The sequence below is a fragment of the Adiantum capillus-veneris genome, chromosome 12 (genome assembly GCF_014529385.1).
Source record: "Adiantum capillus-veneris isolate H3 chromosome 12, ASM1452938v2, whole genome shotgun sequence".
NCBI lineage: Eukaryota > Viridiplantae > Streptophyta > Polypodiopsida > Polypodiales > Pteridaceae > Adiantum > Adiantum capillus-veneris.
Window position 1 is genome coordinate 100,597,039 of NC_140942.1, and position 22,488 is coordinate 100,619,526.

The 22,488-nt window shown below is 44.4% G+C and overlaps 1 protein-coding gene across 1 annotated transcript; it reads left to right on the forward strand.

Moving 5' to 3' along the window:
- Nucleotides 1–312: 312 nt before the first annotated feature.
- Nucleotides 313–21,928, forward strand: XCT (XAP5 family protein). Its single transcript, XM_086525488.1, has 12 exons — nt 313–543; nt 766–831; nt 19,124–19,188; nt 19,265–19,380; nt 19,624–19,702; nt 19,806–19,882; nt 19,972–20,033; nt 20,196–20,327; nt 20,997–21,050; nt 21,126–21,191; nt 21,279–21,353; nt 21,437–21,928. Exons 1-12 carry the CDS (start codon nt 379–381, stop codon nt 21,485–21,487), a joined length of 1,008 nt encoding a protein of 335 aa, XP_086381614.1. The 5' UTR covers nt 313–378; the 3' UTR covers nt 21,488–21,928.
- Nucleotides 21,929–22,488: the final 560 nt, after the last annotated feature.

The window sequence follows — 22,488 nt, forward strand, 5'->3', positions numbered from 1 at the left end:
CAGGCCGTCAAATGCTGGGTTCAAAGCCTCGTGGCACATCGGCCCTCTTCTCGCCCCTCTATGGTTGGCTTTCCACCGCAACTTTTGATACACGCAAAAAAGTTGCTTGCTCACGTTTCTTCTACGCTCCACAACTAAAGCTGCATCTTTTGGTGTGGATTCTCTTGGACGAGAGCTTTTCAATGAGCCCCTTGCCGTCTGATTCCATCTAACACGGACATAGATCACATCATGCCAAGTTAGGTGCTCCTTTTGGGGAAGTTTAGTCTGAAATAACTCTTAACACTAACAATATATGAAGTCATAGAAAAGTAAGCATATACATCTGATGTTTTAGAGGGTTGGAACTTGGAAGACTGAAGAAGTTGCTGGTCCAAGATGTCGGGCATGGGAGATGGATACGTGGGTACAGCGCAGGATGCAGCTCGCATCCGGCGGCTGGAGAAGCAGCGGGAGGTCGAGAGGAAGCGAATTCAGGAGCTCAAGAACAAGTCCTCTGGCGGTCAGACTGGCCTCCTTCAGTTTGGTTCCGGCACTTCTGAGGTTCTCTCTCTCTCTCTCTCTCTCTCTCACACACACACACACACACACACACACACACACACACACACACACACACTCTCTCTCTCTCTCTCTCTCACACACACACACACACACACACACACACACACACACACACACACCTATATAATGATGAGGATTCTTTAGGAAATGGGTCTGTTTGTATTGGTCTCTTGTGCTTGGTTTAACTTCCTTGTTTTGCAGATTCTGGAGACAGCTTTCAAGAAAGAAACTGTTGGCCTGGTCACAAGGGAACAATACGTAGAAAAGGTATTCTCTTCCCCTTCATGCAACTTAGATCTCAGAAGCAAGTGCCTCTTTTTATCGACTTTTTGTGCTGATGTGGCCGTGTAGGCAGCTCTAGAAATCTCTGACCATGGACACTCTCTAAAGAAAGACCATTTGTGAAGGTGCTTTAACTATTTTCTACATGGATTGAGCTCTACAATCTGCTCGAATATATCGTATAATAATAGACTCATTCACGCAAGTGGTACCTGTGCGGAGACTTAACCTCATGCACTATGAGAGAGAGAGAGAGAGAGAGAGAGAGAGAGAGAGAGAGAGATATTAGTCCAACGTCATGACCAAGATCTAAAAACACTTATCACCAAAAGCATTTGGTCTCAAACGCTGGCGCCACCACTTGCCCAAAATTGAGAGCGTGTTTTGCGGCAATCTGTAAGTTGCCACGTGAGCATTCTTAACACAATTTATATACGTCCGTACAGTTGTTGACACATCATTATATTTTACACAATTTTTAATCCTCTATGTATGTGTATGCGCGCCTTTTAATATGCTAGGCCTCCTCGGCAAGACTTTATAAGTTGGTATTTCTCTGTTTCTTCTTCTTCTTCTTCTAGGATTTAGGCCCCTCGGCCGGTTCTTGCAAAACTCACTTAAGTTAGCCCAAGACGTGAAGGTCACTCACATGTCCTAGTGCCACGTAGATGATTATAGATGCAAATACCACAGAGAGAACTGTTCACGGCACAGAGATTCTGGCTTTGATCAAGAGATTGGTATGGACCATCTTTTTAAGGAGTCATAGACCACCTTTCTAAGGAGAGTAAGTCTGTGACTGCCAAACGAACGCAGGATCAGACGTGTCTATGACCTCAATGTAGAAAACCTAACCCTAAAACCTGTCACATATTGTCTTCTAAAATCGAAGCAATCGTCCTCAATTGGAGGATACAAGAACATGTTCACATTTTTAACATTCATGCAACTTAAAAATTTCACAATTGATCATTGAGTCATGCATTCTTGTGTTATGATGGCTGTGCACATGAATGAGAGAGGCTAGCTGCAGACACTCCGGGTGCGTGAAAATTTATCTTATGGCCAGTATCTTAGCCAATGCCTATGAAAGGTCATTAGAGCTTGCTTGGAAGTCGAAGTGATCCAAGTCCCATAAGCCATTTGTGCTTCGATCTGCGTCCCCTTGGCATATTCCTCAATACCTAATCTTGTAGCTAATTCTTGGGAGATGAAATACTGCATGTAACTTGAATCAAAGAGAAATAGGATATCTTGATCTTTAACTTTTTCCATAGCTTTACATGGTTCACTAGATATATTGATGGCAGGAACTTCTATCAAATTAGAAATCAATCCAACTTTGGGTTGGGGTTTCTTGTTTTCTGTGTTTTCATATGGAAGTGATCTTTTGTTATTGGGGTTTGCCGAACAGTCTAGCAAACATGGCCGTGATCGAGTGTGTATGGAGTTTGGGATATTGTATTGCATAGTACTTATAGGCTTGATTTGGGCAGATGTAGAAGAGTGACACAATGTGGGTGCATCCTCCGAGAGAGCTAAATCACAGGAGATCCAGCATCGGTCGTTGGCGGATCTCATCAATCTCTTCCATGGTCAGTAGTCTGACTACAAAGTGATCTGAATCCTCTGACGCAGCCTCCGTTGATGCTCTGTAGTCCTCCGCAATCGTGGGCGTCTGGATCTCCCCAGCTCGATCGCTTGGTCGATCAACGTGTCTCTGGTGCGAGGAGAATGTGGGCTCTGTTGTGGTGGTAGCTCCTTTGGCTGTCCAGTCTCTGCTCTAAAGAAGTTTGTGATCCGTCTCTGAGACTGACTAGCCTCTTCTCTTATTAGGCTCTCTTTGTGTTTGCGCAGCTCGAGCAAAAACAAACCCAGGCATCTCTGGTCCATGACTTTGGAGAGTGGTCTAAAGCCCTCTCTGAACAGGCAGTGGAAGCGACATGTCTTGGCCTCTGCTGGTACTTCGCTGTATCTCCCAGTTAGGCGTCGGAAGTCAATCTGTGACTGTCTATGAGTGATGTCCCCCAAAAGCACCTCCTTTTGAAGTCTGGCTCGTCTCGCGGCATTCCTCATCATACTAGCTTGTCGGGGGCATGCTTGTAACAAACTTGGACACCCCGAGTCTAGAATTTGTCGCGACACCATAGGGAATCACTTAAAATACTTCACAACTTTAAAATCGCAGTTCAATTCGAGATGACACGGCCCCGCGTAGTTTCGTGTCCAGGTGCATCAAGACTTCTGGATGGATGAGATGACTAAATGATTGAAACACTGTGTTCAGTATGAACTAAGCGTGTAAATGAAGAACTTTGAAATAGGAATTTCCGAAGATGATTTTTGATTTATGAGATTAATGTTGTCTGGAAGAACTTGCTAGTTGTGTGCAGATAATAGGTAAAATCGATGATGATGAATGCAATTGGGAGCAATGAATGCTCCAGAATGAACCCGATAAGTATCATGAATTTTGAATGAAAGTAATGTTTTATGAAAGAATCTGTTAATTCAGGACAAAGAGAAGAATTAAGAATGAGACGATGATTTTGGAGTAGTGACAGCTCCCGAATGAACCTGATAACGAATAATGAGTCATCATTCAATGGAATGAATGATTGGACCACCCTGTTCAGTATGAACTTAGTGATGGATTGGTATCCTCGGAAATGATTCTCGCACATGACAGTGCCTGAGGTGAATGACTACTTGCACGAGACAGTGCTTGAGTTGAAAATCTCTATAGACATGATCGTAATATCGGATTAGTTAATCCGACATCAGTGAGGTCCAAGATGGATCTAGATACGATTACTAAATACGTTTCTGGCAGTCATGGTCTGAGATTTGGAATGAATTTCTATGTTATGTGATCTGACTGTGATCTGAATGAGATCTGGTGCGTCGGTACTTAGAGTTAGTGTCTATTGAACTGGTTTATGGAGACATTGAACTGGTTTATGGCGAATGTCTGATTTTGCAGCATAATCGAGGGCGATTACAATTCTTTCAAGAGGGGGGTATGTCACAAAATGATGACGTGGCAGTACTGTTCGGACACACACGTGGCAGACTGTACAGATTGTCCGGAAATTGCGTTGACATGCTGATGTGGTAGTTGTACGGAATTCTGTAATTTGTGCTGGCTCCTTTTTGCCAATTTTTGAGAACTAGTTGCTTTTGAACTGTTTGCTTTCGAGTTTAACTGCTTTTGGGGCTCTGCTTTTGGGCATCCCTTGAAAGAGCCCTAAGGGCCTCACTCTTCAGAGCATCTCGACGCAGAGTCTTAGAGCGGAGGACCTTGCGGGAGTTGTAACTTTGATCTAGAGGTATTGGCCCCAAGACTGGCATCCCTTTCGGTATTTCTTTTATATTAATTTGTGCTAGTTGCTTTTTGCTAGTTTTTGAGAACTAGTTGCTTTTGGAACAATTTGCTTTTGAGTTTAACCACTTTTGGGGCTCTGCTTTTGGGCATCCCTTGTAAGAATAAAGGAGCTCTAAGGGCCTCACTCTTCAGAGCATCTCGACGCAGAGTCTGAGGGCGGAGGATCCTGCGGGAGTTGTAACTTTGATCAAGCATTAATATAAAAGAAAAACCGAAAGGGGCGCCAGTCTTTGGAGCCAATACCTTTAGATCCATGTAGCCATCTCATCCCACATGAACTCTTGATGCGCTCACCACAGTATCTAGTTATTTCATTCATATGGGAATCTTGATGCACTAGAATCATCTGCTTTTGGACTATATGCTTTTGAGTTTGAAGGCTTTTCATGTAAACTGCTTTTAATGGCCAAGGGCCTTTAAATATGAGGCTAGGGCTCATTCTCTGGCACGCTTCAGTGAGAAGGTGTAGAGCGCGAGTATCGGCATTGTACTGAGTTCAAGTAATATAAAGAAATATTGAAAGGGGCGCCAAGGTTTGGGGCCAATACTCTCTGGGGTGGAATTCCGCCACTCCGTGTCGCGTGTGCTCTCTCTCTCTCTCTCTCTCTCTCTTTTGGTTCAGTTATTATTGAAGTGCTAAAAGTTTGTTCAGTCTGTTCTTTTCTATTGACACGTGGTGCTCCCCTTGTGACAGTCGTATTAGAGCATCAGGCGTGTGCTTTTTTGAAAGCATACCGGTCCTACAAAAGAGCAGACAGAGAAAACTAGATGCTATTGAAATTTTATTTGAAGTATCTTTGGACTCCGACGTCGGACTTATTAGCCACTCCCACCCTTACTTCATCGCACATCAGGCGCGCTCCCGTCTTCACCGCTCATGTCTTACAAGGCATAATCCATAAAGATCGCTTGCAAGAGAAGGATCCAAGATTTCGAGCTGCTGTTTTTCTCAAAGGCAGTGCCATGCCATGGTGGAAGTCTATAGCTACCAAACCGCACACTCCAAGGACTTGGCAAGCTTTCAAGAAAATTTTTGCCCGAAGTTATATGGTTTTTGACATCTTCCTTCGGAGAGTGGGGTATCCTGAAATGCTTGCCATGGAAACCCTAGCAGATTTTAACTTGAAATTTCTCGACATCTCTCAATAGGTGTCTCTTTTTGAGCTAAAAACCTTGGAGGTCTAGAGTGATTGCCAGGTCTTGAAACTACCATCACCGCCACATGAACATTGCTTGTCGAGGCTTGTTTCGACTATTCAAGAGTTTGTGGATCATGCTGCGGTCGGCTACGACCTTATGGAAGGAACCTAACCCTAATTTTCGGTGCAGGTTTCAGGATGGAAAGTCAGGCGACTTTTCGAGCTTGATTGATGTCGAGATTGCTTTTTAAGTTTGAAATCTGTTTGAGAACTTGTTTGGTGATCGTGTTTGGAATTTGTTTGAAATGGATGGCATCTGTTTTGAACTTGTCTTGGTGCCGATTTGAAATGTTTGACGAGTTTTTATACTTGTTTCAATGATTGGTGATTTTACTCCTGGGTGGAGTACTGAGAAATGAAGTTTGATAATGCTTGTTTATACTCATGGCTCGGACCCTTGTGGTTATTTGGGAGGGAGTATTGAAATGTTTGAAAAGTGTTGTTTTTACTCATGGCCCGGACCCTCGTGGTTATTTATGGGGGGAGTATTGTTGTTGTTACTCATGGCCTGGACCTGGATGGTTATTTGCGGGGCGAGTATTACGAAGTCTGAGCAGTGGTTACTCTCAGCACCTCCAAACGACGCAGGCTGCGGTCTACGGGGCGTTTGGTTGTAAAAGGCCTCTATATCTTTATAGTTCGGACCTTTTTAGGTTATTTGCGGGAGGAGTGATGAGAGAGTCGTTGAACAGTTCATGGCCCGGACCTTGATGGTTATTTGCGGGGGGAGTGTTCATCTACGGCTTTATGTTTCTATGTCTTGTAACATGCATATGTGAGCATTTGTGTTGCATTGTGATGTGCCAACCACTGAATATTTGAGATTGCCTGGGTAAGTAATTTCAATGCATCAAGACACCCATGGAAGATCAGTGCGGTCTAGGTGTGATGGCTAATTCTACTACGCTCGAATATCAAGAGTTCCGATCTGGACGAAAGGAGAAGCCAACTCCTTAACAAAAGAGCCAAAAGGAGAAGCCAACTCCTTAACAAAAAAAAAAGAGCAAACTGTCCCCATGTCTATCAAGTGTCGTCCATACCCAGTGTACTCCACATCCTGTGATAGTCTCTAGATAGGCTCGTCTCTGCAACATCAAACTCTCTTAGTATCTCCTCTGAAGTATCATAATATACTGTCTGGTGATGAGCAGTCTTAGCATTGAAGTCCCCTAGGATGATAATGTCACTATCTCTAGAGAACTCCCATATGTCATCATCCAAAATAGAGAAGGGGGACTGTCCTTTGGGTGGTGCATATATTGACGTACTTGGGGAAAAGTAGCAAATAGCAATGTAAAGATAATTGCATGTCTCTCTATCTCACCCACATGTACCTAGCCTGCTCATCCCTGCGGGCTATATGTATCCATGGATGCAACTCCTCCCTGAATAACATTGCCACTCCCTCTGAGCCCCACCCTCTGTGCTCTGATCGTGTCTCCTGTCTGCAGGCTGTCTCTTATCTGTATCCACTGACGTGAGGCATAGACTACCTGTGACGTGCACATCTAACCCTATGTGCATGTGGACAAACTACTTCATGACAAGGGTTCAATTAGCTTAGCTTAGGAAGTGTTCTAGCACTTTTGTGAGTCTGTATGCAGACCGTGCATGTCCAGGCACTTAGAGTAGATGCATATCCTCTGGTTGCACACATCATGATCATCAACATTACCATCAGATTCCATCAGGAGCATTTTACAATGCACAAAACCTATTTTCCCTATTTTAGCCATTTATCACTTATTATTAATAAGTGACTTTGTTGAGAAACTGGGTAGGGCAATTCTGGTAAGTCGCTATATAAGAAACCTAGCGCTAGCACTTTCTGGCAGAAGAGGCAGTAGAGACCACAAGTCTGACAGTGCACCTTCTAAGCAAGATCCCCGGCAGGCAACCTAGTGTTTTCAGCCACCAAGGACCAACGTTTTTCTTCAAGTGCAGATCAGCCCCAGCGTTTGCAACTCGCAGATCAGCCTGGTGACAGCAGATCTCCTAGCGTTTTTAGCAGCAGATACATTTTCAGCCCTAGCGTTTGCAATTTCCGGCGACAATTCAGCATCATTGCACCAGCGTTTTGCATTTCAGCAGTTAGCCTCCGTATCGCAGCCCCCAAATGTCACCAGCGTGTGACTACTATCTATCCTTTTTGTTGATTTCTTTCTTATTATCTATTTACTTTCACTTTTTGGAAACACCCCTCGGGAAATCTAACTGCCCTGCATTGCATAGCTAGTGTGGAACTGTACAGAGGGAGTCCAGGCCTGAGGGCAAGAGAGCACTAAGGTTGGACAAGGACTATGGTTAGCCAAGTGGGGTCATTGACTAGCCAAAGTGGAATCCTTTGCTACAGAGGCTACATTTCAGTTCTGGATGTGGCCGCAGTGTACAAAGAGGGTCGGATGACCTAGAAAGATATAATGGCAGCATCTCCTAAAATTTAGGGAACTGCTATTTTGGGACCTGAAAATGTCTTCGCGTCATTACGTGCAGTTTGACATGAGGATCATTTTGTTACTCTGTGGCCAAGTCAACAGAGGCTGCAGGTGAGATATTTTTAGACCCGAGGGTCTAAAGCGGGAAAATGCACAAATGAGTGACACTTGGCACTCTTAGGCCAGTTTACTACTTATAGAGAAGGCAAAAACGTGATTTATAGCTGGGAGGCTCATTTTGCAAGTCTCTGTCACAGGTTAAGAGCTATGGAGTGCTTGCTTTCCCTCTTATGCACAGTGCGGTGCCAGGAGTGATGCCCTGCACGCTACGCACTGCCCTCTCTCTCCCCTTTGGCAGTATGTTATGCCCCTCTAGTGGGCTCTTCATTTGACCAATGTACAGTTGTGTGGGTTCATGCGCGATTGCCGAGGCAAGAGCCTCTTGCACAGGTACTGGATTAGCTAGCGGCTAATCCCCCCGCAGGTACAGGTGAATTCGGAGAGGTTTCACGCCAGAAATCTCGTCCGATTCAAAGGGCAAGTAGCCCTACAGGTGCGGGAGCTCGAGGACTTGCTAGGGATGCGACCGGCACGCGAAACGGAGCCCGAAACAGTGAATTACAGCCTGCTGTGTATTTTTGCAGGTTTAGGGTTTTGGCCCTAAACGGACCCTAATACCCCCAGGAGGTTCGGGGACGCAAGGGGACCGCTGTACAGGCGATCTGGCGCATTTTCAGGGCTGAAAACAGAGAATTCAGCGTGCTGCAGATTCTCGCCAGGTTTTGCAAAGTGCCCGTAGGCGTCGGGAAAGTCAGTCAATGCGTGGGAATACTGACCGTGAAGGGTTCTAGTACAGTTATGCTGCCGAAATCGGGCTGGAACAGTGGAAATTCAGCCGAGTTTGTGCGGGGCAGCTTGTAGGAACCACAGCGTTTATTCCCTCTTTTGAATAATAAAGAAATACCGAAAGGGGCGCCTAAGTTAGGGGCCAATCTGGTGTCCGTCTACTCATACAGGTGCAATTTAGCAGCCTGTATCCCTCTCCCCTTTGATGTGTCTTGAAAGTACAGGTAAAATAGACGACTAATAATGGGTGAAAGCTAAATCAAGGTTTAAAGTAAAGTCTACCGCCCTTTTCGGATTGAACAGGCCGGTTTCATGGTTCCATCGACGGGATTAAATCACTTTTTTCCATAGAAGTGAGCCTTGGTCAGTTTTGGGCTTGAAGACACAGGGGATCATAGACGAGACACAGGGAATTGTAATTATGGCTGACAGACCAGATGATGTGACTGAAGAGGTTTCCTCTTCACAGGGTCAACAGACACATGAAGTGGGTGAGTCCTCAAGACCACCACAGACTGATGATGATATATTCAGGACCCAGTTGGCTACTGCTGTGGCTATGTTCACACAAGTAATGCAGAACCCAAGGTTTTTAGCCTTTCTGCAACCTCCTGTTCCGTCTCAGCAAGTTGGGTCACTGGATCATATTCAAAAGCCTGTTAAGGCTCGAACACAGGTGATTCATACTGCACAGTCAATGGAAACACCTGTACACTTGACGGAGAACATGCAGTCTCCACAACGTATGCCTAAGGTGCAAGAACAGGTGGCTGAGATGCCAGTTTTTCAAGCTGTACCAATTCAGCCCGCCACCTTTCAGCAGCCTATAGCTGGTTCTAATGGGCAGGGAAGCAACCTACAGGCTATGCAACAGGTCTTCCCACCACCTTCAGTACACCCTGGCTATTTTGGAGGTGGATCGGTATTTCAGAGCATGGCTGGTCATGCACCTGGAAATCAGTTTTACATGCCAGGAACAGTGTTCGGGGGTGCTCAAACGATGATGCCTAACCCCATGTATAGTGTCACAGGCATGCTACCAGGGTTTCAGAGCACTCAGGGACAATTTGGGATGCCACAAGCAAGTTTTGGTATGGCTGGAATTACAAATCAGCAGCCAAATATGGCATTTCCAGGTCAAGTTAATAGCGGCCAAGGAACACAGATGAACCTTAATAGTGTTCCCATGTTTCAGTCACTTCCATATGACAATTTAACGCCGCTGGAGAGGCCAACTCCGTACAAAGAAGGTGGCAAAGGAGTGTCATTCACGACCTTTACAGGGTTTGATGACAGGAAGAAGGCTCTTTCATTCCTCCAGCAGTTTGACAAGGCCTATGCAGGGGGAAACTTTACAGAGGCTTCAAAGGTCCGCAAGGCAGCCACTTTCTTGACAGGGAATGCGGGACAATGGTGGACAACTTTATTACTTCAAGGGCAAGCTCCGTCCACATGGATTTACTTCAAGCAGATTTTTGCAGCAGCATGGTTATCTGATGATTTCGAAGCAGATGTCATGACAGAATGGCACCAGCTTAATGCTGCCACTTGCAGAAATCTGGATGATTACAATCGGAAGTTTTGGAAAGCTCTACTTCCAGTAACTTCCTATAGATTTGTGCCATTGACAGAACAGATAGAAAAATACTGTTGTGGCCTACCCAAAGGATTGAGAAAATACTGCACAAAGACCAAAGTCACTACTTTGACGCAGCTCATCGAGGTAGCAAACACTGGCAATGGTTTGCTCAAGGGAGAAGATTGTGAATTTAACACTGGCGTCAAGGCAGGATCAGGCAAGAAAAATTCAGCCAAGAAGCACGTTCCCAATGAGGCTCCTAAAGGGACTCAGGAGTCGGCCAACGCAGGGAAAGACAAAGCTACGGCTGAATCAGAAAAAGGACCCGCAAAGAAATGGAAAAGACGTTTTCCTCGCAAGTCAGAAGAGCAAAAGAAGGTCCTGAGGACAGAGAACAAATGCTTTATATGTGAGCAGCCTGGCCACATTGCTTACAACTGTCCTACAAAGAAAAGGCCAGCTGATTCTGAAGACAAGGAGGACAGGAAGGGAAAGAAGCCCATGGCTGGTCTAGTGCCAGATATGGTGGGCGACAAGCCAAATTCAGATGCAAGTGAGCTTTGCAGAGCATGGGGAAAGGTTAGGGATCAAACAGTGCTTATCTTCTTTGATCCAGGTGCCAAAGCCAACTTTATTTCCCCAGAATTGGCTTCAAAGTTGGGAATCAGACCTGAAGAGATGGGGTATACAGCAGAGGCAGGTTTGGCATGTCCTGGCCATACAGAGGCTGTGACACCCATCATTGGAAAGTTGCGTCTACATATCCAGTCCTATGTAGATGCTGAAGAATTTTACATCATGCCACTGGACGGATGTGATGTGTTGTTAGGTATTCCTTGGTTATTTCGTGTACAGGGAATCATGGATGCCTACAACAAAAAGATCACTGTACAGAGCAGGGGAAAGACTCACATTCTGGATGTAAAGCTTAAAGGGGAGTCTATTCCTACTGTATCAGCTTCTGCTATTACTTCTGTAATGAAAAAGCATCTTTCTGCGTACTTGGTTTTTGCACGTGAAGTATCAGATTGTGATGAATCAAATTTATCTATGCTAGATAAAGAAAGGTCAATGTTTTTACAACAGTATAGTGACTGTTTTTCCGATTCATTACCGTCTCAATTACCGCCAAAGAGACCCGAGGACCATGCGATAGATTTGGTGCCAGGCTGTAGCCCACCAAATAAGCCTCCGTACAGGGTTAGTGCGGCTCAGCAGAAAGAGATAATGGCCCAAGTACAGGAGCTGTTAGAAAAGGGGCTGATTCAGCCCAGTTCATCTCCATTTTGTTCTCCAGTATTGTTAGTGCAAAAAAAGGATGGCTCATGGCGTATGTGCATCGACTACCGTGCACTGAACAAGAATACCATCAAGAATAGGTTCCCTATACCTAGAATTGATGATATTATGGACAAATTAGAAGGAGCAGCTATGTTTAGCAGGATAGATCTAAAGAGTGGGTACCATCAGATCCGCATTAGATCAGAGGATGTGCACAAGACTGCTTTTAGAACAACGTTTGGCCTTTACGAATTTTTAGTGATGCCCTTTGGTCTCACAAATGCTCCTGCTACGTTCAATAGGATGATGGACAGAATTTTCCGTCCGCACCAGCAGTTTGTTGGTACATTCTTTGATGACATGATAGTCTACTCAAAGAATGAAGAGGAGCATAGGCATCACTTGGCCATTGTGTTCAAAGAGTTACGCAGTCATAGGTTGCTCATCAATGCAAAGAAAAGTGAATTTTTTCTGCAAGAGATCCACTTTCTAGGACACATTGTCTCAAAGGATGGTGTCAGAATGGATCCTGCAAAAGTTGAAGCGATCAAGTCATGGCCAAATTTGAAGACGGTGCATGATGTCCGAAGCTTCTTGGGACTATGCTCCTATTACAGAAGGTTTATCCGAAATTTCGCTGAGATTGCTTCACCTTTACATGCTCTTCAAAAGAAGGCAGTCACCTTTAGATGGACACAAAAAGAGATTTCAGCTTTTAATCTCTTAAAGGAAAAGATGACTTCGGATCCAGTCATTGTGTTGCCAGATCTTAGGAAGTCATTTGTGGTCCAGTGTGATGCCTGCGGTAGTAGCATTGGTGCTGTGCTAATGCAAGATGGCAGGGTAGTAGCCTATGAGAGCAGAATTTTGCAAGGGCCAGAGATGACCATGCAGGTCTATGAGAAAGAGTTACTGGCTGTGATTCATGCGCTCTTAAGTTGGAAACACTACCTGCTAGGTGCAGATTTCGTTGTCCAAACGGACCATCAGACCTTGCGATACTTCTTGACACAGACAAAGTTATCTGAAAAGCATATGCGATGGGCAAATATCTTGTCCATGTTCCATTTTCAGATTGTGCATGTGGAAGGCAAGAAGAACGTTGTGGCTGATGCCTTGTCAAGGAAGCCACAAATTTCAGCTGTGTCGATTCCTTATCATCATGAACTTGATGATATGAGAGAACAGTATGCAAATGATGAAGATTTTGCAAGGGTCTTCGAGCAACTAATGGATGGACAACATCATGAACACTATCTTCTTAAAGATGGGTTCATGATGATGCATGGCAGATTGTGTGTCACAAAGCCATTGCGACGCAAAGTTATGGAAGAGAGTCATGTCCCACCGTATGCAGGGCATCGTGGTATCGATGCTACAGTTAAAGCGGTTGAGACATTCTTCTATTGGCCTACATTGAGAAGGGATGTGGATGCCTTTGTGCGAGAATGCCTAATATGCCAAAAGGTCAAGTTTGACAGGCAAAAGGCACCAGGGTTATTGCAACCGCTACCTATTCCAGATAAACCATGGGAAAGTATTGCTATGGATTTTATCTTTGATCTTCCAAGAACGCAGACAAGAAATGATGGTATTTGGACCATTATTTGCAGATTCAGCAAACAGGCTCATTTTATTCCTGTCAGGAAGAAGATAAAGCCAGATCAGATGGCACGCTTGTTTATGAGCAATATTTTCAAGTATCATGGCATGCCACAGTCGATTGTTAGCGACCGTGATCCACGCATGACAAGTTTGTTCTGGAGAGGCTTGTTTGAGAATATGGGCACCACGCTCAAATTCTCTTCGTCATTTCATCCTCAAACAGATGGGCAGTCAGAAGAGGCAAATTCTACTGTCCTAGATCTGCTGAAGTGCTATGTGTCAGAGCATAAAGGAAAGTGGGAGCAGTATTTGCCATTGGTGGAGTATGCATACAATAATACAGTGCATTCATCAACTGGCAAGGCACCTTTTGAGATAGTTGAAGGTGGCAAGAAAGTTCCTCCCATACTGCATACAAAGGACAAGATATTTGAAGCAGATAAGTATGTTCAGGACATGGATGAAATGTACAAGAAGGTCAAAGTGGCCTTAGAAAGGACTCAGGCAAAGCAAAAGAAAGTAGCTGATCGTCACCGTCGTGAAGTGGTATATTCACTTGGTGATTGGGTGCTTTTACGCTTTGAAAAGGCAAGGTTAAAGAAGATGAAGGGCAAGGAAAGAGTGTTTCCAAAGCTCAGCATGCGTTACTATGGGCCTTTTCAAGTGTGCGACATAATCAGTGATGTTGCATATAGGCTGAAATTGCCTGACAGTTGGAAGATTCACAATGCGTTTCATGTGAGTCTTCTCAGACCCTATGTGGGTGATGTGCCAGAAGATATGCCAGCTGAAGATCAGCCGGAAGTCGAGGAACTTGACGAGATCTTGGTCCCTGAACAGATTTTGGCACACAAAGAAGGGAAAGTGAAAGGCAAGGTTGCTAGGCGTTACTTGGTAAAGTTCAGAAACTATCCACCAATGGATGCTAAGTGGATGGAAGAAGGTGAACTTGTAGAGTCACCAACTGTGTTATCACTTTACCTGGAAGCCTTCGATTTGCAACCTACCTTGACCCCTTGAGTTTCAAAGCTAAATGGATTGTCAGTGTGACAATGGCTTCTGAAACAAATGATGTACATGGTATTTAAAGTGAGCTCAAATGAAATACCTGTTACATGAATGTTAGAGCTGTACAGATTGTCAGTTTGGCAATTGCTCTTATGGAATGTCCAAAAGTTTGGTTAGTGCTATAGAAGTGAGTATTTCTTGTCAGTTTGTCAAGGATACAGTGATTACTTCTATTGAAGAGTACATGTGTAACTGCATTCTTAAACTGTCGGTTTGGGTATGCTCGAAAGTGTTACGGGATCCAACGTGTACTATAAGACAGTGGCAAAATGTGCAGCTACCATTTTGTCATTGGAAAGTTAGTGACTCAACGCAATGGCAGAGTGCGAAGCTACCACTATGTCATTGGGACAGGGTTCACACGCAGGCAATACATGAGTCGACGAGGTGTTGAATACACCAGGGTTGACAATGAGCATGTATGTGTCATACATGTGTCGACAGGTGTTGAATACATCAGTGTTGACAGTAAGCATGTACGACATAGATGCAAACGAGGACGTTTGAGATTTCAAGAGGGGGGTATGTCACCAGCGTGTGACTACTATCTATCCTTTTTGTTGATTTCTTTCTTATTATCTATTTACTTTCACTTTTTGGAAACACCCCTCGGGAAATCTAACTGCCCTGCATTGCATAGCTAGTGTGGAACTGTACAGAGGGAGTCCAGGCCTGAGGGCAAGAGAGCACTAAGGTTGGACAAGGACTATGGTTAGCCAAGTGGGGTCATTGACTAGCCAAAGTGGAATCCTTTGCTACAGAGGCTACATTTCAGTTCTGGATGTGGCCGCAGTGTACAAAGAGGGTCGGATGACCTAGAAAGATATAATGGCAGCATCTCCTAAAATTTAGGGAACTGCTATTTTGGGACCTGAAAATGTCTTCGCGTCATTACGTGCAGTTTGACATGAGGATCATTTTGTTACTCTGTGGCCAAGTCAACAGAGGCTGCAGGTGAGATATTTTTAGACCCGAGGGTCTAAAGCGGGAAAATGCACAAATGAGTGACACTTGGCACTCTTAGGCCAGTTTACTACTTATAGAGAAGGCAAAAACGTGATTTATAGCTAGGAGGCTCATTTTGCAAGTCTCTGTCACAGGTTAAGAGCTATGGAGTGCTTGCTTTCCCTCTTATGCACAGTGCGGTGCCAGGAGTGATGCCTTGCACGCTACGCACTGCCCTCTCTCTCCCCTTTGGCAGTATGTTATGCCCCTCTAGTGGGCTCTTCATTTGACCAATGTACAGTTGTGTGGGTTCATGCGCGATTGCCGAGGCAAGAGCCTCTTGCACAGGTACTGGATTAGCTAGCGGCTAATCCCCCCGCAGGTACAGGTGAATTCGGAGAGGTTTCACGCCAGAAATCTCGTCCGATTCAAAGGGCAAGTAGCCCTACAGGTGCGGGAGCTCGAGGACTTGCTAGGGATGCGACCGGCACGCGAAACGGAGCCCGAAACAGTGAATTACAGCCTGCTGTGTATTTTTGCAGGTTTAGGGTTTTGGCCCTAAACGGACCCTAATACCCCCAGGAGGTTCGGGGACGCAAGGGGACCGCTGTACAGGCGATCTGGCGCATTTTCAGGGCTGAAAACAGAGAATTCAGCGTGCTGCAGATTCTCGCCAGGTTTTGCAAAGTGCCCGTAGGCGTCGGGAAAGTCAGTCAATGCGTGGGAATACTGACCGTGAAGGGTTCTAGTACAGTTATGCTGCCGAAATCGGGCTGGAACAGTGGAAATTCAGCCGAGTTTGTGCGGGGCAGCTTGTAGGAACCACAGCGTTTATTCCCTCTTTTGAATAATAAAGAAATACCGAAAGGGGCGCCTAAGTTAGGGGCCAATCTGGTGTCCGTCTACTCATACAGGTGCAATTTAGCAGCCTGTATCCCTCTCCCCTTTGATGTGTCTTGAAAGTACAGGTAAAATAGACGACTAATAATGGGTGAAAGCTAAATCAAGGTTTAAAGTAAAGTCTACCGCCCTTTTCGGATTGAACAGGCCGGTTTCACCAAACCTCGTAGATCTCACCTTCCCATAGCAGATCTTCGCCGCACGGTCAGATCAGCCAGCATTTGCAGATTCAGCCCGTTATACGTAGATTTCAGCATCTGCGTTTTCACCACGTCGTCGTTGCATCGTCGTCGTCACCGACATAGAGTCAGAATTCAGCAGATACAAGATTTGCAGATTTCAGCCCTTAGCGTTTTCAGTTTTCAGCCTGTCTCGTCGTCGTCCTCATCGTCGCCGACATCATCGGCAAGTCCATTGCATTGTAGAGATTTGTGCAATCAATAGTAGACCGCTCTCGCCATAGAGAGTGGGGCCTTTGGAGGAGGGTTTGACAACATTCTGGTGTCGTATTCTTCTCTCGCTATCTCTCAGTCTCAACACCTTCATTCACAGTGTTTACCACTTTGTTTGTGGTCATTTGCACTCTCTCACTAAAGGAACGGAAGGCTCTCCCTTCTGTAATTAAAAGGAACCCTTGAGCACAGTTCGGAGCACTCATCTTGAGCAAAGTTCAACATTCTCATCCACTGCACCTTCCATTGGTATCAGAGCTTTGGTAGTGTTCTGTATCACTCAAGGAAAGAACCACATTTTTTTTTTTTGCTTGTTGCGTTCGCACGTAACCCAAGTCCACTTGGGCGTGTCGATTCCTAATCGTGTTTTTGAAGAGTGATAGGAAACCCAAGGAAGAAGGCTTGTCCAGTCTTCCCTTGTTTCTCTTTTCACTCATTGAGAGCGGACCGTGCACTTAGCGGCCGACCAATCGACGTGAGGTGGGAAAAAGCAACCTTGGTGTGAGCGCAAGGCCGCCAAGGGGTGCGCCCGCGGGAAAGAGAAGAGCTCGGGTAAGAGAAGATCCTTCTCTAACACAGATTGCAAGCGAAAGAAGAACCTCAAGAACTCAAGAACCCAAGAACTCAAGAATCACAAGAACCCAAGTTCCTCGTGAACTTAAGACCCCAAGACTTCAGTGTATGGTCATCACCCGAAGTGGATTGGACACTTCGCATGGAGGTGATGAGCATGGAAGTGGCGAAGAAGAATTTTCCCCACCAAGAGGTTTTTCCGACCGTCCCCCCTCCCCATCTACGCCAAGGATTGCACCAAATTCTATGGAGGCTTTGGTCAAGACGATGATGGACATTCTGTTACAACAAGAAGCGCAACGTGTTGCCTTGGAGCGCGAGCGCGAAGAAAGAAAGGCAATCCTAGATCGCGAGCACGAAGAAAGAAAAGTAGAATTGGATCGCGAACGCGAAGAAAGAAAAGGAAAAAGAAAGGCCGACTTGGAGCACGAGCAAGCATGCTTGGCGGCCGAAGAGAAAAGGGCAGCCTTGGAGCGTGAGCGCGAGCGCGAGCAAGCGCGCTTGGCGGCCGAAGAAAAAAGGGAAGCCTTAGAGCGTGAGCAAGCGCGCTTGGCGGCCGAAGAAAGAAAGGCAGCTATTGAGCTTGAGCGTGAGCAAACACGCGAAGCCCATCGAGTGGCGGCCGAAGAGAGACGCGCGGCCTTGGAGTTAGAGCGTGAAGCGCAGAGAGACCAACGCATGCAAGAGTTGGTTCTACAGGCACTCACCTCGAAGTCTGAGCCGGCCAAAGATGTTGGTGATTCATCAAGTGGCGCAAGCCGAGATTCGGACTCCAACAACCCCGTCACCGAGAAGTTGACGTTCAGTAAGTATGATGGTAAGATGGATGCTACTATTATTCATTCTTGGTTGCATCAATTTAATGCTTACTTTGCGACAACCAAAAAATAGCAAGATTTTAACGGTAGCCATGTAAACATTATTTCTCACTATTCCACCCGGGAGTAAAATCACCAATCATTGAAACCAATATTAAAACCAGAGTCAAACAATTCAAATCGGCACCAAGACAGGTTCAAAACAGATACCATCCATTTCAAACAAATTCCAAACAGGATCACCAAACAAGTTCTGAAATAGATTTCAAACTTAAAAAGCATTCTCGACATTAGTCGAGCTCGAAAAATCGATTGACTTTCCATCCTGAAACCTGCACCAAAAAAATGAGGGCTAGGTTCATTCCATAGGGTCGTAGCCGAGCACAGCTGATCCTCTTGGACAAACAGTGTTTCTTTGGCGGCGATGGTAGTCCCAAGATAGCAATGGCACTGGACCTCCAAGGTCATCTGCTCGTGAAGAGACATCTACTGGGAGATGTCGAGAAATTTCAAGTTATAATCTGCTAGGGTTTCCATGGCAAGCATTTCAGGATACCCCACTCTGCCAGAAGTTGCACTCCAAAGAAAGATGTCAGAAACCATATAACTTCGGACAAAAATTTTCTTGAAAGCTTGCCAATTCCTTGGAGTGTGCCAGTGCGTAAGGTCGTCCCCGAGGAAGATGCCCGTCTTCTTAAGAGTTGGTCTCTTCTTCAAAAAGTCCTCCTTCGCTTCCATGGAGGGAAAACGAAGGATGAGTGCCCTTTCTTTCGAGGTTTCCCCATTGCTTCCATTTTTCTTGTTGCCCACTCTCCAAGCTCTCGTGTGCATCTGCTCATTGACCGCCATCATAGTCATGAGTTCTTTTACCTCTTCGTCCACATTATCTTTGTCTTTAAGGCCACAAATTCTCACATGTAAAGCGCACACACGTCTTCTTTGCTCCTCCTCTAGTGTCATATTAATAATGGTTGTTGTGGACGTTGTTTCCTTGCCTTTTCCTTTCTTGGCAACCTCGATCCATTTTTTGGCCTCATCCGCTTTCTGTGTTGTCTTTGTAATAACGTCCACCCAACAGAGGGAGAGAGAGATGGAAGGAGTAAGGTCGTCTAATGGGCTTGGTATGTGTTGCAACCAAAAGACACATGGAAACTCGCATTCATTTTTTCATAGCTTTTTGCTTTATTTCAGCGTGTGAATTTGCGGAGCAAAATAGAGGAAGAGGAGAAAGAAAAGCAGCAAAAGCTTGCTCAAGAGTAAGGAATGTCATGATCATGTTTATTTCAGTTTCATTCTAGTGTATGGCTCACTTGTTTTATATTAACTGTTCAGGGAAGAGGAACAATTATTTCTGAAGCGTAAAAAGAGGAGGGCCAAGGGTCCTTCACGCTTGTCTTTTATTGATGATGTAGATGCTGAGACAGATGAAGAAGAAAACGGGCTTAATGGTATGAATTTCTCGTGAGTTCGAAGTACTTCACCCATGTATGCATGACACCCATGATTCTTGATATGCCTGAGAATACGTATACTTTTACTCACATTTTTGATCTAAATTTTTCCTCTTTGCCTAAGCAGTATCAAGTCCTTGTGTAGAATTACTGGACCATTTATGCTATGAAATATGCTCTCAAAATTCAGTTTCTCCTGCTTTAGTTAGATTATTTGTTCACCTGTGTATTGTCTTTCAGAAGACGAGGAACCAAAAAGGGGGAAACTTGGGAAGTTTGGTAAGGATCCAGCTGTCGAGACGAGTTTTTTGCCAGACAGGTATTTTCTGTGCTTTTGAAGTCTGCAATTCTGTATCACATTTCAAGAGTGCATGAATCTGAGAGTGGATTCATGTCTGTGAAACTGGAGGATAATACTTTAGGGAGCGCGAAGCAGAAGAGCAGGCTGAGCGTGAACGACTTCGAAAACAATGGCAAAGGGAGCAAGAGCGGATCAAAAGTAAATTCCATCACCAACTCTGTATGCAAGGGGGTACTGGTGCTTTGTTGTGTTTTTTCTAACAAGGGTGGAGGTTGCTGCATCTGCAGATGAACCATTAGAGATTACTTACAGCTATTGGGATGGTGCTGGTCATCGCCGTGTAATTCAGGTTTGGTCACACCTCTATAAGGCTTATCAAAGTTAAGCAAATGAGTTACACCGTTTGAATGTGTGCCTTGCAAATGATAAAACGGCCTAGATTATGATTACCTTGAGAAAAATTTCCATGCCTATCATCTGCCTCACAATTTTACCTACTACTTGTTTACAGGTTCGCAAAGGGGATTCGATTGCGGAGTTCTTGCGAGCTGTGCAACAGCAATTAGCCTCTGAGTTTCGTGAAATCAGGACTGCTTCAGTGGAGAATTTGCTGTATATAAAGGAAGACCTGATAATTCCACACGTGAGTACTCCGGTGTTTTGTACCTCATAGTTTTTTTTTTGGGGGGAAAATCACCAAAATACCCCTGAAATGTGGAGATTCCCAAAATATTCCTCAAATTACAAAAATTCCTCGTATACCCCTTGTATCATTTTTGGATGGAATACCCCCATTTTTGCATATGCTAGTCTTTTTGACAATAGAGAACTATCTTTTAAGTGTCTTGAGACGAGACTATTCACCGCTGAACTCACAAATAGAGGCATTTGTGTCTAAAAATAATAACCGACTGCATCTTGAGAGCCCACAATACCAGGGAAAACCCTAGTTCTATCATCTTCTACTGAGGGAGAACCAATCTTCTTTTGAAGAGTCGCAAGAAAAATCGTTTTTGGAAATGTTTTTGAGGTTAATGAGGGATATTTTTGGAATTCTGAAAAATTGAAGGGTAGTTAGGGAAATTTTGGCCAAAATATGAGGGTATTTTGAGAATTTCCACAAATTTGAGGGGTATTTGGTAATTCTCCCTTTTCCTTTTTTCTCCAGTCACTAATAACTATTACACCAGATGATGATGAAAGTTATTTAATAACTATTACACCAAATGACGATGAAAGTTATGATCTCATTTAGTACAGCGTGCTCTTATCTTGAGATATATGGGTTAACATTGTATCTGTGTGCTCACAGCAACACTCTTTTTATGAGCTGATTATTAATAAAGCCAGGGGCAAAAGTGGGCCGGTATGGAAGCTTACATTTTTATTTGGTATGTTGAAGCAATGCTTTAGAAAACATTAAAGAATGTTCTTTGTGCAGCTCTTTCACTTTGATGTGCACGAAGACATACGAACAATTGCAGATGCAACTATAGAAAAGGATGAGGTAAAGGCTCGTTTGTGTAGTTCTAAATGGAAAGGGCTAGATGTTTTGATTGCAGTATAATGTTCCTAATATAACCTGGATTTGCAGTCACATGCAGGGAAGGTTGTCGAAAGGCATTGGTACGAGAAGAACAAACATATCTTTCCAGCATCCAGATGGGAGGTATAATCTACAACCAGTCTAGTTTCGTCTCTCAGAGTTGCTTGATTTGCAACTGATTTTGAAAATGGCTTTGGATGTGACAGATTTATGACCCTACAAAGAAATGGGAGCGTTACACGATTCATGGTGATTAATGAGGCAAGGCATTACACTTTTACACAAGAATCCTGCAGTAGCAAACAGGAATTTTTATTGCCAGGCGTAAGAAGAGTCGACGATGAATCTTTGTTTGTAGTCACAAATTCGTATGGGTACTTTCTGGTTGCAACCATGTTCTGGAAGAAATGATTTGACAGGGTAGAAACTGTCTATAGATAGGTCAAAAGCAAGAGTGCTCAGAAGATTTCAATTTTGTCAAGTGTTTGTGTCGATGATGTAGTACATTATCTGCATGGTACAAAAATGGATGCAAAGTGTATTCTTAGGAGTTTAGTGTGCTCCATCTAGAGTGCTTGAGAAGTTGGCAACATTAGAACTGTGGTTCACAACTTCACTCCATGAAACTCTCTGCGCACAAAAGAAATTTGGGATTCGGTAGTTAACATGGAAACTGGTTCACTCTGTTCTGGAGGACAGTATGTGCGTGTATACTTGTTTATGTGTATGTATAAGTAAGTGTAGAGAGTGACATATCTTAAGGATGATGAGAACAACCTTAACACGTTAACGGATGGTGTGTGTACATATGGGTGCTTGTTGAGTGTGCGTACTTGTCCGCACTCCTTTTTACAGGGCCAATGTGGCTCCTATTGGTAGTAAGGGGGCTGATAGCTTTCACCCAATGATGGCCCGAGCAGTGCCCAAAAAATTCTAGGTTTAGTGTAATCCCACCTTCAAATTTTGAGATTTACCCTAAATTTGAATTTGAAGGTGAAAACCTAAAAAAATTTAGAGTGTAAAAATGTAGAAATTTAATATAGTCAATTTACCTTTAGTATTTCTCATGTGGGTTTTTCAAGTAAGTTTATTTTGAGCACCATGGTCAAAAGTAGAATTGAATTAGCCATGTCTTGTTGCTACCGGAACAATCACTTCAAGTGGGGATAGAATCGATATGGGTTTGTGCACGTGTATAAACTATGCTACGATCTTGTTGGCAGAAGCTTATTCGTCTATGCAGTGGGGCCATTTTTTG

Bases quoted from the DNA above. Each gene is read 5' to 3' on its own strand.
- XCT (XM_086525488.1), top strand. From the start codon at position 379: ATGTCGGGCATGGGAGATGGATACGTGGGTACAGCGCAGGATGCAGCT. The intron at 19,189-19,264 runs GTAAGGAATGTC...TTAACTGTTCAG, and splicing joins CAGCAAAAGCTTGCTCAAGA to GGAAGAGGAACAATTATTTC. The intron at 21,354-21,436 runs GTATAATCTACA...TGGATGTGACAG, and splicing joins TTCCAGCATCCAGATGGGAG to ATTTATGACCCTACAAAGAA.